The 14,315-nt window shown below is 55.6% G+C and overlaps 6 protein-coding genes across 6 annotated transcripts; 2 read left to right on the forward strand and 4 right to left on the reverse strand.

Annotated features, from left to right (window-relative positions):
* Positions 1 to 109: 109 nt before the first annotated feature.
* KRP23_13201 (uncharacterized protein) lies at positions 110 to 2,215 on the reverse strand (the record flags this gene model as incomplete). Its single annotated transcript, XM_067883882.1, has 1 exon — positions 110 to 2,215. One exon carries the CDS (start codon positions 2,213 to 2,215, stop codon positions 110 to 112), a length of 2,106 nt encoding a protein of 701 aa, XP_067738520.1.
* A 699-nt stretch (positions 2,216 to 2,914) lies between these two features.
* On the forward strand, positions 2,915 to 3,166 carry KRP23_13202 (uncharacterized protein; the record flags this gene model as incomplete). The annotated part of the gene is made up of 1 exon (XM_067883883.1): positions 2,915 to 3,166. One exon carries the CDS (start codon positions 2,915 to 2,917, stop codon positions 3,164 to 3,166), a length of 252 nt encoding a protein of 83 aa, XP_067738521.1.
* A 202-nt stretch (positions 3,167 to 3,368) lies between these two features.
* KRP23_13203 (uncharacterized protein) lies at positions 3,369 to 3,848 on the reverse strand (the record flags this gene model as incomplete). Its single annotated transcript, XM_067883884.1, has 1 exon — positions 3,369 to 3,848. The coding sequence occupies one exon, from the start codon at positions 3,846 to 3,848 to the stop codon at positions 3,369 to 3,371; it is 480 nt and encodes a 159-aa protein (XP_067738522.1).
* Positions 3,849 to 6,663: 2,815 nt separating this feature from the next.
* Positions 6,664 to 8,631, reverse strand: KRP23_13204 (uncharacterized protein; the record flags this gene model as incomplete). Its single annotated transcript, XM_067883885.1, has 1 exon — positions 6,664 to 8,631. The coding sequence occupies one exon, from the start codon at positions 8,629 to 8,631 to the stop codon at positions 6,664 to 6,666; it is 1,968 nt and encodes a 655-aa protein (XP_067738523.1).
* A 1,969-nt stretch (positions 8,632 to 10,600) lies between these two features.
* On the reverse strand, positions 10,601 to 12,844 carry KRP23_13205 (uncharacterized protein; the record flags this gene model as incomplete). The annotated part of the gene is made up of 1 exon (XM_067883886.1): positions 10,601 to 12,844. One exon carries the CDS (start codon positions 12,842 to 12,844, stop codon positions 10,601 to 10,603), a length of 2,244 nt encoding a protein of 747 aa, XP_067738524.1.
* Positions 12,845 to 12,995: 151 nt separating this feature from the next.
* Positions 12,996 to 14,003, forward strand: KRP23_13206 (uncharacterized protein; the record flags this gene model as incomplete). The annotated part of the gene is made up of 1 exon (XM_067883888.1): positions 12,996 to 14,003. The coding sequence occupies one exon, from the start codon at positions 12,996 to 12,998 to the stop codon at positions 14,001 to 14,003; it is 1,008 nt and encodes a 335-aa protein (XP_067738525.1).
* Between the last annotated feature and the right edge of the window lie 312 nt (positions 14,004 to 14,315).

Below are 14,315 nucleotides of genomic sequence, written 5' to 3' on the forward strand. Positions count from 1 at the left end.
ATCGGCCGATCACAGTTCACCGTAGCAAAAGATCTGCACTCTGTAGCGAGACGCAGCAAACTATTTATCATGAACACGCGTGGAATCCAACTCACGGCACTTTGTTGGTCTATTGTGCGGCAGCGTCCTGAACGATTGTCCGGATCACCTCGTTGTGGGGGTACCGCTTTTCTAGACTCAGCGCGGCGTGCTTCTCGCTAACTTGGTCAAACTGTTCGAGGCGGAGGTAGCTCATCAGGTAGCGCTCATAGAAGTCGTCGCGGAGCTTCCCGCGGTTGTTGCGCGACAACTTTTCAAGGAGCTTCTCACCAATCCGAGCGTTAGATTCGAAGTGCCCGCGTAGCTCGTTGGTCCCCATCAGCTTGACAATCGAGTTGATAGGCACTCGAGCGACGCCTAAGTCCAGCAGGTAGTCCACCAAGAATTCGCACTCCTCATCCCATTGATGCTCTGCACACTCCTCAAGAAGCAGGTGCACCAAAAAGCCCTGGCCACTAAGCACCGAAGGGCGGTCCCCCCAGAATTTCAGCGAGTTCTCCACGGCAGCACGAGGCGACACCTCCTTCTGCTTCATGTCGTACTCGAACAAGGCAATCACAGCAAGTCGTAACGCCACCGCGCCACCCTTTGAGCGAGTGGCTTCCATGAGATCCAGCACCTGCTTGAGCGATGGAACTGGCTGGCGATGCTTGAGCATTTCCCACAACATCATATTGAGCAGCTCGGCTTCAGCATCCTTGTTTAACGCGGAGATGTTGGAGGTCAGCACGGCATCCGCCAGCGGCAGTCCAGCAGAATTCACATCGTTGAGAAATATGGTATCTTGGTACTCTTTCCGCTCGTCAAACAACGTCTTGGCGTCCGAATGCTCGTCGTCGTAGCTAGCCCAGCAGAAGTGCATCATGTCCAGTGCAGTAGAACCTGTCTGACGGCAGGCTGCACGTAATGCCTGACGGAAATGGGATTGGTACTCTTGTACGCGGTGGCGTGGGTAACTTTTGAAGACGTCGAGTGCGAGGTCCGGGCGGTCCATGTTCAAGCTCACCTTGATCAGCGCGCTCCAAATGTCAGGCTTCAATATGTAGCCGCCATCGTTGTGCAGTGCTTGCGCGAGGTGGATCGCCGTCAGCAGCTCTCGCTCATTTCGCTTACGGTCACGTAGATTGGCTCGGATGGCGAGCTCGTAGCAGCCCAGCGGGATGACGGCAGCCGGGGAGTGCTTGGTAATGGTGTCAATCGCGCGTCGCGCGAGTTCTCCGTTTTTCTCGCTGTAGCAGGCATGAAGCAGCAGATACAGGTTGGGGACAGTACTGCAGATCCTTCCCAGCTGGAGTTCGTCATCCTCAAAAACGCGCACAATTTTCTTCGACTGCCTGAGCGCCGCCAACGAGTGGAGATAGCACGAATACACTGCGCGTGGGAGCTGGGTGACGCTCTGGATCGCCACTGCCTTCTCGGCCGGCTCCTGCACAACCTCCGTCTGCTCCTCACCAACACCGTCGTCCGGCACCTTGGCAGCCTCGCGAAGTTGGTGCTCCTGCAGCCACACGCTGCGGTCGCGGTCGTAGGCCTCGAAGAAAGCTACCGCCAGCTCGGGCTCGTCCAACCGGTGGAAGGCCCTGATCAAGTTGCCCACCACGAGCGCCTCGTTGGCCACCACCACGTCCGTCTTGGCGTCTGTGGAGCCCACGAACATGGAGCGCGTCGAGATGTCGGCCGAGAGCCGCGCGAACACGTCGGCGGGCACGATCTGCATGAGCCACGGGCGGTCGTCGCCCATGTCCTCCGACGTTGCGAGGCGGACGCGGAAGGGTCCTTCCCTGTCCACCACGAAAGGCCGACACTGGGAGACGACCTGCCAGGCGTCCAGCAGCTGCTCGGACGTGGGGACGTACTTGACCTTCTGCGAGAAGCGGCCGAGCGCGTAGGACGCGGCCTTACGCTTGTTCGCATCCAGCGAGTTCTGGAACGTCGGGAACGCGGCGTCGGCGGGCGGGTACGGCCGCAACACGCGCTTGGCGGCCAGGCGGTTGGGCGGGATCGACGTCGGCTCGCGTTTCTTGGTTGGCGGTGGATTCTGTGCGGGGATGGATGCGATGTCGGGGACGGCATTTGGGCCCAGCCCCAGCCATGCTACAAAGTCCGAGGCGCGACTCCAGAGCAGTCGCTGGGACGCAGGCAGCGGCAGCGCACGTGGAGCTCGAGACCGCAGCATCAGGTCGGAAATGCTGTGGACGGCAAATACGCTCTTTTATTACCCCGATTTATGTATGAGCCTTATATAGGGGTCCTTTGTGGTGATAATGAAGAGTAGTTCGAGCTGGTGAACGTCGGTTCGGTGCATGGAGAAGGTCGACGAGATCCTGGAGAAGACGGCTGCTCGAGACGGTGTGTCTAGCCCAGAAGATGATGGTCCGCAAGACGGACCTGGAAAATGCTGGAGTCAATGCGATAACCCGTGCCAGGCAAAGTGACGAGGACTCCGAAGACGAGGAACCAGCACAAGCATCTGTTTGCCATTGTCCATTATGATGCAACCACCAAGGGGTTGCGCTATTCAGCGTTGTTTGCTTTAGCCTCGTACGAACAAGTGTTGCACGTTAGCCAACTCAAGGGAGTTCCTTCAAGGAATCCTTGCCACTGCGGTCAGCGAAAGACCAAGATCTGAAATATGCTGTTGCTGTTCAGCTGTCCTGTGCCCTCCTTGCTGGAATTGTAGAGCATGTTCCAGACCATTAATCGAGTGATGACTCCAACTGTCGTTTGCAACGTGCGCTCACGCTGCGTGCCTAATGCCCCGCTTCAAGAGTGGCGGGTTTGATCTTGCTCTTCTTATTCACTCTTGACAGGCGATTGACGACTCGGGGAACAAGCGGAACTCGAGAACACTCCACCGCGTCAAGACATCGCCGACATGGAGAGGGCGGCCTCGTTTCCGCGCCTCCTGTTGTGCATCGCGTTGGTGCTGGTGGCAACGATCCCCAAGACAGACAACTCGCCTCAGCTCGAGGCAGCGCGCCGACTACGGTGGAGCGACTTCCTCTACCCGGGCGGAGACCAGGACTCACTCTTCCGGATGCCCTGGCTGAGCGACAGCAGTGGTGGCGACTTGACAGCCAGCAAAGAGCAAGAGATCGTCGGAGGCATCTTGAAACCAGCACCGTAGTGGTCCTGACGCAGGAATCCGTGAGCGAAGACGTAGCATGCTATAGGACTGTAGCGAAGACCATTCATTCACGAGGAGGACAAGTGCAGCTAACACGTCAGACAAGTCGAAATATATTCTTCAGGATAAAAAAGCTAGAGCTCAAGCTTAGGAGAGCCTCCTTCTCCGGGGGTGGCTGGTAGGTGGGGCGATGGGACGCTGCTTAAAGCATGGCGTAGACGACGGCCGACACGAGGGCGAAGGCCGTGGGCGCCACGGTGGACGCGCTGCTGCTGGCGCTGGCACTGGCACTGGCCGACGCGTCCGACACGCTGGTGGCGGCCCCCACGGAGCCCGTGGTCGAGGAGCTGCTGGCCGTGGCGGTGGCGGAGCTGCCGCTGCTGGTGCTGGTGCTGGCCGAGGCGGACCCGCTGGTGGCGCGCGTCGCCTGCGGCTCGATGTCGAACTCGCTGTTGTCCGACGTGTCTCCAGCCGTGACGCTGGAGCTGGAGCTGCCCGAGGACGAGGCCATGGCGGCGGTCGACACGAATTTGAGGGCCTCCTTGTTGTTGTCCTCGGCGGCCTTGATAACCTTGAGCTCGGCCAGCGTCGTTTCGAGCTTGGTGATCTCGTCGTCGATGGCGGTGGCCGAGGCGGCCGCGGCGAAGGCGGCCAGGAGGAAGACGCAGCTGAGGACACGCATGACACTTGAGGTTGGTCTCGGAATGAGCCAGAAGGGAAGTGGGCGAGCGCCGCGCGAAGGGGGAGCGATTGCGCCGAGGTCGTCGCATCGCGTCGCGGAGGTCCATATGACACGCCCTTCTTTGCCTGTTCTGAAAGTTACTGCGGCGTCTTGGGACACATGGAGTGCATGTTGCCTTGACACGCTCGATCCGGACGTCGCTGCGCAGAGGTCACCCACCAAACGAAGTGAGCGAGGCAGGCGTCAATAGGAATGCCCCGCTTTGCCCGAAGGGAAGCGCCATTTTGCAGGAAAGGAAGGAACGGACAGAGGAAGTTCGTTGCTCAAGCCCCCAACATTCATGTCCGACGTCGGAGGCGGCGACGGGAGAATTCGGAGCTCATTTCGGCTCGAGTGGATTCTGCTGCACTGTAATCGAGCCACGGACTTCCTGGCTCCAATCTCGGAGGTTGCCGTCATGGAGCTGCAGTTAACGTTATTATATTGTGGGCGATGTTGGACATCACATTGCAGCGTTCTGCTGCTGTCTGCCGATAGCCCATTGCTGCCGATGTGGTATGGCTGATGATGTAGGTCGGTCCAGCGTATTTGAGAGCCCTAACTGTCTCGTTTGTCCGTCGTCCGTGGACCTCCTACTTGCTTCCACTTGCCCAGGGTGGCGCTTTCGACGGGTCAACCTGCAGCAGCTACGGCATTGAGCTGAGTGAAAGCCGTTGAATTGTTGAACAGAAGTCATGCAGTACCTTGCTGTCTCTGCAAAAAATGGGTACAGCTCGTATCACCGCGGACACGGCGACTAAAGGTCTGTAGACCAATCAGTGTCTCCCTCTCGGTGTAGTGATTCCACGACTTGATCTCTCAGCTTTAGTCGTTAGAACTGCGGTGCTTGCATGCTGTCTTCGTTTCATGATGATACTTTCGTCAATACCGCTGACATTCGGGTGTGGACACTTTTCATCGGCAAGAACTGCAAGGTGCAGCTGTAGTGGCTTCTCAACCAACGCAGTCAACCAGGAGTGTTTTCTAGGTTCGTTGGCGGGGGCGGCAGAAGAATTGGGGCGACCTGTATATTAGTACTACTTCGAGATATCCAACTATCCGAAGTAATATTATAGTACTTCGAAGTACGATTTTGTTTTTTTAAGCACATCCAAACAGCAACCATCCGCTTTCGCTGTATAACACTGAAGTAGAGTGCAAGGAAGTGCACACGCCTGCTTGACTTAGGTTTCTTCTCAAATGTTAAGTGCAGCAAAGGCTGAAATGGAAATCGTGTTCCAGCGAGCTGGAAGTTTGTCGGTGGCGTACAATACGAACATCGTTGCAATGACGTACAGTACATGTAGTTCGTGAGAAGGAATCCTAAACATTCTAGCTTTATTGCTGTCGAATTTGTAGAGAATTCATCGTATATTTCGTCTTCCCTGGTCGTCATTTGGAATGCTTATCCCCTGCTGCTATAATCGTAAACTTACGAGATGAAGATGATAATTGGCCTTCTATTTGGTGTTGTGTTATTTTCCTATAGAAGCCTTGTAATATGTAAGACGCGACTTGATGTCTTTTGTATTGGAGCGCTTTGCTTTTGGTCGTGGCATTCGAATCGGCGAAGATGTGCGAGTAGCGGGACTCGTGATGCTATAATAGTAAGCTTACATGTACTTCAACAAGTAGCTTGAGTACAGAGACTTAAGATGAACCAGTCTTTTGGGCGGGTTCTTTCCGTCGCAGCTTGCCCAACGAGATACCCCAGCCTTTTCGTCCCAAGGAGCGCTGCACGGGATCACGAAGTCGAGTGGCACGTTGCGATGACCATGCAACTGCTCGAACGTGGCCAGCATCGGCTCTACGTGCAGCTCCCACTTGGCAGCAGGAATTTGAAGACCAAACTCGATCGCTTCCAACTCATCGATCGATCGCGTAACCTAGTCAAAATAGGATCCACGGTTACGAATGTTGTTCACAGCATACCCAAGTTTGAACCCGTGCATTTCTTCTGGCCACGCCGCATCTGATGGTATCACAAATATGTGTGGTACCCGTGAATGTCCATAACCTCTGTAGAACATTTTCAGGGCTGGTAAAATGCGCTCACTCCACACCGCCTTGAAAAAGTCCCACACAAAATCCATAGCCTCTAGCTGGGATCTATCTCGAGAAACTTGTTTGGCGTATGCATTCTTACTATAGGATACGAATCCCACGCACAACATTTCCAAGCTTGAAACCCCACGTTTGTTTGGGCCATCTAGCATATCTCGGACCACATACGATGCGGGAACTCGGCAATGACCGTATTTCCGACGGAAAGCTTTCAGCGCTGGCAGAATACGCTCACTCCACTGCTTCCTCAACCATCGGGCGTGTTTGCCCAGGGGACACCCCCATACCGCTTTCGGCCACACTTCATCTCCAAAAGGAACTCGAAACGCAACGGGAATGATCAGGTGCTTCTGGAGCTGGGGGAACTGAGGAACTTGAGGAATGCAGGCTTCACCGCCTGCTGCCACGCCACGGGATTGCGCACAGCGAGGGTCGTCCAGGAGCCATCGTCTTGAGCTTGGGAGGAGGAGGAGAAACGGAGCGTCTGCAAGTGATACTGCGAGCAAGGGATGGCGACTGCCAAGCTAGGCGATCGAGGGGCCAAGACACCGGCGACGCGGAGCCACCAGCCTCAGCAACACAAGAGCGAGATCAAATTTCGCCCAATCATAACTCTCTTTAGAAAGTGTCCACTTGAAAACTCACATGTCAATAGAGTTTTGACTTCCCCTGCTCTATTGGAAAATATAGTCTACCAGTTGCAACCATTTAGTCACTGGAGTTGAGTCTTTGCGTCGCGCAGGGCGACTGCGATGGGCGTGCTCTTCGGAAAGCGCTTACCCAGCTTAAGGCGGGCATGCTGCTCGCGCACTTCGTCGAAGCGACTCAGGCACAGGAGGGCTTTCAGGTAGCGCTCGAAAAACTGCTGGTTCAGCGACTTGAAGCCTGGACCTGTCAGCGACTTCAACAGCACTTCGCACATTCTCGCATTGTCCTCAAATCGCCCGCGCTGCTCATTCACATCCATGAGCTTGACGATGGTGTTGCACGGGACTCCAGGCAGACGACGATCGGCGATCTCCTTCAGCACCAGCTCGCACTCATCAAGCCAGTCGCGCTCCAAACACTGTCGAAGCAGCGTGTACATCAAATATACTGAGTTCTGCACGGCAGAACCATGCGTCCTCCAAAACTCAAGGGAGTTCTTGATGGCTTCAGGAGGCGAAAGACTTTCGCTGGCGTCGTCAAGGATCATTTTTACAGTTCGCTGCAGCACCATGCCACCTGTCTCGATCTGACAAGACGCCATGATCGCAAGCAATTGAGTGATAGCCGATACCGGGTGGTCGCTTGATAGCATTTCCCACAGTACGAAACCCAGCACCTTCGTTTTGGACTCTGCTTCCACACTGCTGGTCTTATCATCCTCAATTGACAGCCACTGACGCACCATGGTCAACACAACATCAGGATGGTTGAGCCGGCAGGCTTTACGTAGCGCTCTGCGGAACTGGTCTTGGGACAGCGCGGTGAAGTTGTTAGAGTACATACGGAAGGCATCTAGTGCGCAGTCCTCTCGCTTCAGATGTAAGCTCGTGTTGAACAGGGCGAACCAGAGTTCGGGGTGAAGGATGTATCCTGCATCATCACGCATCTTGCGAGCAACCCACATCGCATTATCCACGTCACCTTCGTCGCGATTCTTCTTCTGGATAGCAGCCTTAACAGCGAATTCGTAACAGCTCAGTGGGATGACGGACCCTGGGTTCCTCTTCGACATAGTGTCAATCGCGAGCCGCGCCAACGAGCTGTTTTTTTCCTTACAGCAACCGATGAGCAGAGGTGACATGGTCCTCACAGACTCACAGGCAACGTCCAGATTGCGCTTGTCTTCCCGAGCGAACTGGACGACCTTGTGATACTGGTTCTTGCCCGTCAACGCCTTTAGGTATGCGGAACGCGCAGGGGCCCACAAGCGTGTGGCACGCACAAACCCCGAGCGCTTCTTCTCCCCTTCTGCGTCACCAGAACTGGCTGGGGCGTCGTCGTCAACGACCGCTGATACGGCTCCCGTTTCTAGCAGCGATCGCTCCTTCAGCCAGCTGATACGGTCGTGGTTGTAACTCTCAAAGAGTTCGATGGTATTGCTGCAGTCCTTCAGTGCGTAGAAGTACTCGACCAGCAACGCCACCACCACAGCCTCGTTGGCCGCCGTGACGTTCCCTATAGCGCCCTCCAGTGCCGTGGAGCTCACGAACATCGAGCGGCGATTCAACCCAGCCACGCGCTGTGCAAACACGTCCGCAGGGAGCATCTGCAGCACGCCCAAGGCGTTTGCCTTGCTGTCTGCAGCCTCGTCGAAGAGTCGGACGCCGTCCTTCGCCACGACGAACGGTTGGCACTGCTTGACGACGTTCCAGGACTGCAGCAGCTGCGCGGGGTCGGAGGAGCTGCGCAGATGGCGCGCCAAGTCGGAGAAGAGCTTCTTTCCATACGAGACTTGGTCAAAGCTCGCCTCCTGCAGGAACAGCGGGAACTCCGCGCCTACCGCGGTCTGTGGACGCCATTGACTCGGAGTCTTACGCTTCAGCTCGGTGTCGCTGCTCTGGAGCGTCTTGGGGTCGGCGTCGCCGCTCGCTAGGCGCGAGAGGATCTCCACCGCTTGCCTCCAGAACGTGCGCGACGGGGGATGCCGCAGCAACGCCGTTGGCCTTGACGTCTGCGGCCATCGACGCAGCATCTCGCCAGAAAATGGTTGGTCGGTCCAGTTTTTAGTGCGATTTGAGCCAGAAAATAATCCGCAGCGACTATTTCTTGCTACTCCAGAAGTATTAATCCATTATTCCCCGAATAGGTAAGTAGCCTACAGAGTCCAAAAGGGCTAATGCCTGAGCCGGCTATCACCTTGCAACCTCCCCCACCTCCAGATAGGCACACGGCGTTTCTGCTACGTCTTGTATTGAAGCAAACTTGGACGGTGCTCAGCCTCGTCATGCACGTCGCGTGACGTGACAGCCATTGAGCAGCTCTCGAATCGACGCAGCATTCTCCTCGAGCATCACGTCCACGTTGGGAGGTCCGTCAAGAATAGCATTTTTAGGTGTGGCGGGTAGCTCCTCAGCAGCGAACAATGGGCTGTCGGGACTCCTTCAGCGAGCAGCAACACCTTCGAGAACACCTTCGAATTGGCTGCGATGCTGCGTTCATGAGTACAATGTTGTTGAAGTGCGTGCAGGCTGCACGGACAGACTTTCCCATGCCTGGACTGGGCAGCAGCCCTCACTTTTGATATGGATCAATACACGACGGCAAGAAATCCTCGAACAAGGCCAGCTCCCCTCGCTAGTGCGTTACACTTTCCTACACTTTGTGAAACATACAAAAGTTCATCAAACAGTAGCCGACATTCACGGTCGCCTCTGAATTTCAGACTTGTCAATACCCTCTGACATCGGTGAATGTGTGTGTGTGTGGGGGGGGGGGGGTAAATACAAGTCAAATGGACTCGTGCGCTCTAGACTGGTGTGGCTCTGAGTTATCTGCTGCGGGTGGGGGCGATCCGCGTCGCCGGTGTCTTGGCCCCTCGATCGCTTAGCTTGGCAGTCGCCATTCCTTGCTCGCAGTATCACTTGCAGACGCTCCGTTTCTCCTCCTCCTCCCAAGCTCAAGACGATGGCTCCTGGACGATCCTCGCTGTGCGCAATCCCGTGGCGTGGCAGCAGGCGGTGAAGCCTGCATTCCTCAAGTTCCTCAGTTCCCCCAGCTCCAGAAGCACCTGATCATTCCCGTTGCGTTTCGAGTTCCGTTTGGAGATGAAGTGTGGCCGAAAGCGGTATGGGGGTGTCCCCTGGGCAAACACGCCCGATGGTTGAGGAAGCAGTGGAGTGAGCGTATTCTGCCAGCGCTGAAAGCTTTCCGTCGGAAATACGGTCATTGCCGAGTTCCCGCATCGTATGTGGTCCGAGATATGCTAGATGGCCCAAACAAACGTGGGGTTTCAAGCTTGGAAATGTTGTGCGTGGGATTCGTATCCTATAGTAAGAATGCATACGCCAAACAAGTTTCTCGAGATAGATCCCAGCTAGAGGCTATGGATTTTGTGTGGGACTTTTTCAAGGCGGTGTGGAGTGAGCGCATTTTACCAGCCCTGAAAATGTTCTACAGAGGTTATGGACATTCACGGGTACCACACATATTTGTGATACCATCAGATGCGGCGTGGCCAGAAGAAATGCACGGGTTCAAACTTGGGTATGCTGTGAACAACATTCGTAACCGTGGATCCTATTTTGACTAGGTTACGCGATCGATCGATGAGTTGGAAGCGATCGAGTTTGGTCTTCAAATTCCTGCTGCCAAGTGGGAGCTGCACGTAGAGCCGATGCTGGCCACGTTCGAGCAGTTGCATGGTCATCGCAACGTGCCACTCGACTTCGTGATCCCGTGCAGCGCTCCTTGGGATGAAAGGGACTGGGGTATCTCGTTTGGCAAGCTGCCCTTCCCAGGAGACCGAATATTGATTGCGACAAAAGTCAAGTGATGCATCGAAAAGTGTGTTGTTAAAAGAGAATTTGAAGACGGTCTACTATTATGTAGTGCCTCCATAAATGCTTTGTCATGAATTCGTTGTGTAGGCAAGAAAACTCATCCACACCATTGGTGTACCTGCCATGAAGCTACTATTAACGTTTTACAGCGCACAACTTGACCTATGAGGACGAGGAAGTGACAGGGATGCCGTTGATCACCACTGGCTTCGCCTCCACACCCGACGTAGTGTTCACTCTATCAGGGTGCCGGTGCACATTCTTCTTTTGATACGTCGTAGACTTGTGTTGACGTAGCTGTTGTTGCCGCTTGCTAGCGACCATTGACACGTGCTCTGCACGCTTCACGCGCTCAGGTTGACCGAGAGCTGTATATGCGTGCGAGACAGCGATCACAATGGCATTGCGATCCTCTTCGTTATGTACCTGAGCGAAGTCGATGAGCTCGAACACTTCGGCCATAAACTTCCAGTCAGACTCGCCCTCAAATGCCCTCAGGAGCCTTACACCAACAGCGCCCTTAAGCGGACGTTTGTTGCCGGAAGTAGCCAACCATTGTTCAAGAGCAGTCTTTACCAGTGTCAAACGTCCACTGTGGCAGCACTCGCGCAGGAACACACCAAAATGGTGCTCGCTGGTGCGCAAGCGGAAGGTACCGTCGAAATGGTTCATGGTCTCCATCAACTCGTCGTCGCTCACACTGTCGACACTGTGACACAGCGCAGGAACCAAACTTTTGACCACCGAAAGGGTAAACACCCCCCGCACCCCCAGCTTGTCCACATCATGCATCAGTGCGATAATGTCTGCACCACGTTTCTTGAAGCACAGATAAGTGAAAATGTTGGCCATGAGCGCGAACCGGTGAGGCTCGAGATCCGGGTTCGCCTCCCGAATAAGACCCCAAGCCTCCGTGGGCTTGTCTAGCAGCAGTAGCGCATTCACACCCATGCGAACGCCGGCGTAGTGAAGAGGTTTATCGGCATGCTCACCATGCAGAGCCAGCAGCTCTGGGACGCGCTCGCACTCCTGCGCGTACACAGCAGCCGTGATCACACGTGGGAACAACTGCTCGTGTCGTGGGGCCAATCCGTCGATGTCCACCATCGTGTCAAACAGCGCCAACACGCTCTGCGCAGCGTCGACGAGCTTCTCGAATTCCTCGGGGTGCTCGTTTTGTTCACGAATCCGCTTCAAGCACATGTCGTATGAGTCTCTGGGCGTCACGAGCACAGTTTCCGACTCCTTTGTCTTGCGTGCATTTCGGTTTTTTTGGTTGGACCACCGCTTATCCTTTGGCTTCATTTCGGTGAAGAAATACTCGTTGTCGTACGTGCGCATGGCACGCAAGTAGTCATCGGCACGTAGCTTGAAGCCCTTTACACGCATATCTTCCAGGATCGAATCCAAAAGATCCACTTGTCGAGTCGCAGACACTGCAAACAGCAACTGCCTGTAGAAGTACAAGGACGTAGGCAGGTGCTCTAGCGTGACGGACTCATAGAACTCGAATACTTCATCATAGCGTCTCTCCGTGATCAGCGCCGACAGGTACTGGACGTTCATATTGGCCGTCACGTACACCTGCGCGTCCTGCGCGCGCTGGTAGATATTAAACATCAGCGGGTAATAGTCCGAGCCGCACATCGCGTAGGCGCTCATGGCCCACGAGTAGAACATTCGAAGGTGGCTACCCAGCGTCACCACGTTTTCGTCCTCCATGACGTTCGTCCCCGGCAGCACGACTCCCGTTCCTGCTTTGGCGCGTCTCTCCAGTTCTTGCGCGAGCTTGTGACGGTGCTCCACAATCGTCAGCGCCAGCACCGGCTGCTGCGCGATGACCAGCAGCGCCATGGCCTCCTGCTCCGTGGATTTCGTCAACATGTCGTCGAAGCGCAGCGGCTGGTACTGCGTCTCGAGCTCGTGCTCCGCCTTGGCCTCGTCTCTGACTACTGCGAGCAGCGGGCACTTGTCCTCCAGCCCCATGGCAGCGTACAGCGGCGCGTAGCAGTCGGACACGCTCTTCACGACGGCGGCGTAGAGTTTCTGCGAAGCCAGGGACTGCATCCAGAGCTTCTTCTTCTCCATGCCGCGGTTGAACTGCTCCTTGAGGGCGCGCGCCTGCTCGTCCTCGGCGCTCTCGGGCTCCGATTCGTGGCCATAGAGATGCTCGACCTCGTCGTCGTCGTCTTCCAGGTCCTCGTGGCCCTCGAAGGCGGCAGCGATGGCGAACGACGGAGTCTTCCGGAGCTTCTGCGAGTCAAAGCCCTGGGGCACGAACGACGAGTGTCGGTGCGCGGATTGGGGGCCAGTGATCGCGGACAACAAGACTGGGTTGGGGCACGCGGACGAGCGCCGCAATGCCCGCGCCAGCAGCGCCACGCTGCGCGATCGACTGCGTAGCATTGGTTCAGGGCTCTTGTGACCGCCAGCCCCTCGTTTTCGGCGAGCAACTCGGATATGGGACAGAACGAGTGCTTGGTCCGGAAAGAGTGAAAATGTACCCATTTTCTAAATACGGAGACGTTGAAGTGTCTGACATCCGAGCCAAAGTCGAATGCATGAGAAATCCGAGCGACGGATGCACTGGGAGGGAGTGGAAGCCGCCGTCAACCTCGGGTTCTTCCTACCCGTGAGCCTCGTGCTGGACTTCGTCTTCGCTGCTCACTTCTGGAGCCTCTACTCGGCCTCGAATCGACTCGCTCAACCGCGGGTGCAGCTGCTAGTCGCTAGTGGGTGGATCTCTTTTGTCACGCTCGTGCCGTTTGCTCACGTGGACCAGCACACTCTTCAGACCGTGACGGACATCTCAGAGACCACACTGGTGCTCACGCTCGTCTTGCAGGCCGCCATCATCACCCGCGACGCCGTGAAGCAGTGCAAGTTGGCGTCACTGCGCCACTTCATGCGAGCGGCAGAAGTGTTTGCCGTCCTGGGGACAAGTGTCACGGTACTGAGCATCGCCGACTTGTGCATGACTTCGATGTCAGGCTGGCACGATGCAGTGAACATTGTGACTATCGTTCAGCAGAACGCAGCGCTTGCGTTCATTGTCACCTTTCGGTATTTCTACATTTCTCTTTCGCGAGGCAGTCTACTCGCAGCTATCAAGAAACACCCGGTCTCTACGTCACTCTACGCGCTGCTGGTAACCCATGAGTACCCGTTCATCATCGCGAGGAACGCTGTGGAAGCAAGTACGCTGATGTCGTGGAAACCTCTTCAAGGCTTCTACATGAGGGTCCTTGTGCTGCTGTGCATTTGGGCGAACGCACGTGATCACGCTGCAGCCAGATCCCGGAGGTGCCGCCCACGGACGACACGACAGGCCTCGAAAAACCGGCACTTGTCCAGCGTCGTTCCACAATCGTCAATACTCCCGTCGGCAGCGCGACATCGAGCATCCCCTTCGGGTGCGTGGCACTTATCGTCGGCAATGTCAAGACAATCGCTACGAAAGGTGTACCAGTTGCACTCGCCAGTAGTGGCTCCTCTGCCTACACAGTCAGCCATAAGTGCTTTCATGAGTTCGTTGGCCGGGGCCGCAGAATCGTTTCCACAGTAGCCAGAGGAGTATTATCGTGAACTCTGGTCGCTTTGCTTGTCAGCAACTTGTCGCCTCCGTCAATATCGTCCGGCTCGAAGTCGCCAAACTCGTCTTCATCAACAGTATCACTGCCCCCCGCTTCCGCTGCAGCAGCAGCAGTTTCTGCCTTTGCATCTCCTTGTCCATTTCGATTTGTACATACCAAGGTACATTTCGTCAGGGAGGCAGGCTTTTTCATGTGTGTTTTGAAGTTTTTTCACGTGAGAGATACGTGAAAACCTTGTAAGAAGTCACTGTGTGCAGTGGTCTTCACGTGTGGCCACCAGCTTT

This window comes from Phytophthora ramorum (assembly GCF_020800215.1).
Source record: "Phytophthora ramorum isolate Pr-102 chromosome Unknown Phyram_PR-102_s0017, whole genome shotgun sequence".
Taxonomy (NCBI): Eukaryota; Oomycota; class Peronosporomycetes; order Peronosporales; family Peronosporaceae; genus Phytophthora; species Phytophthora ramorum.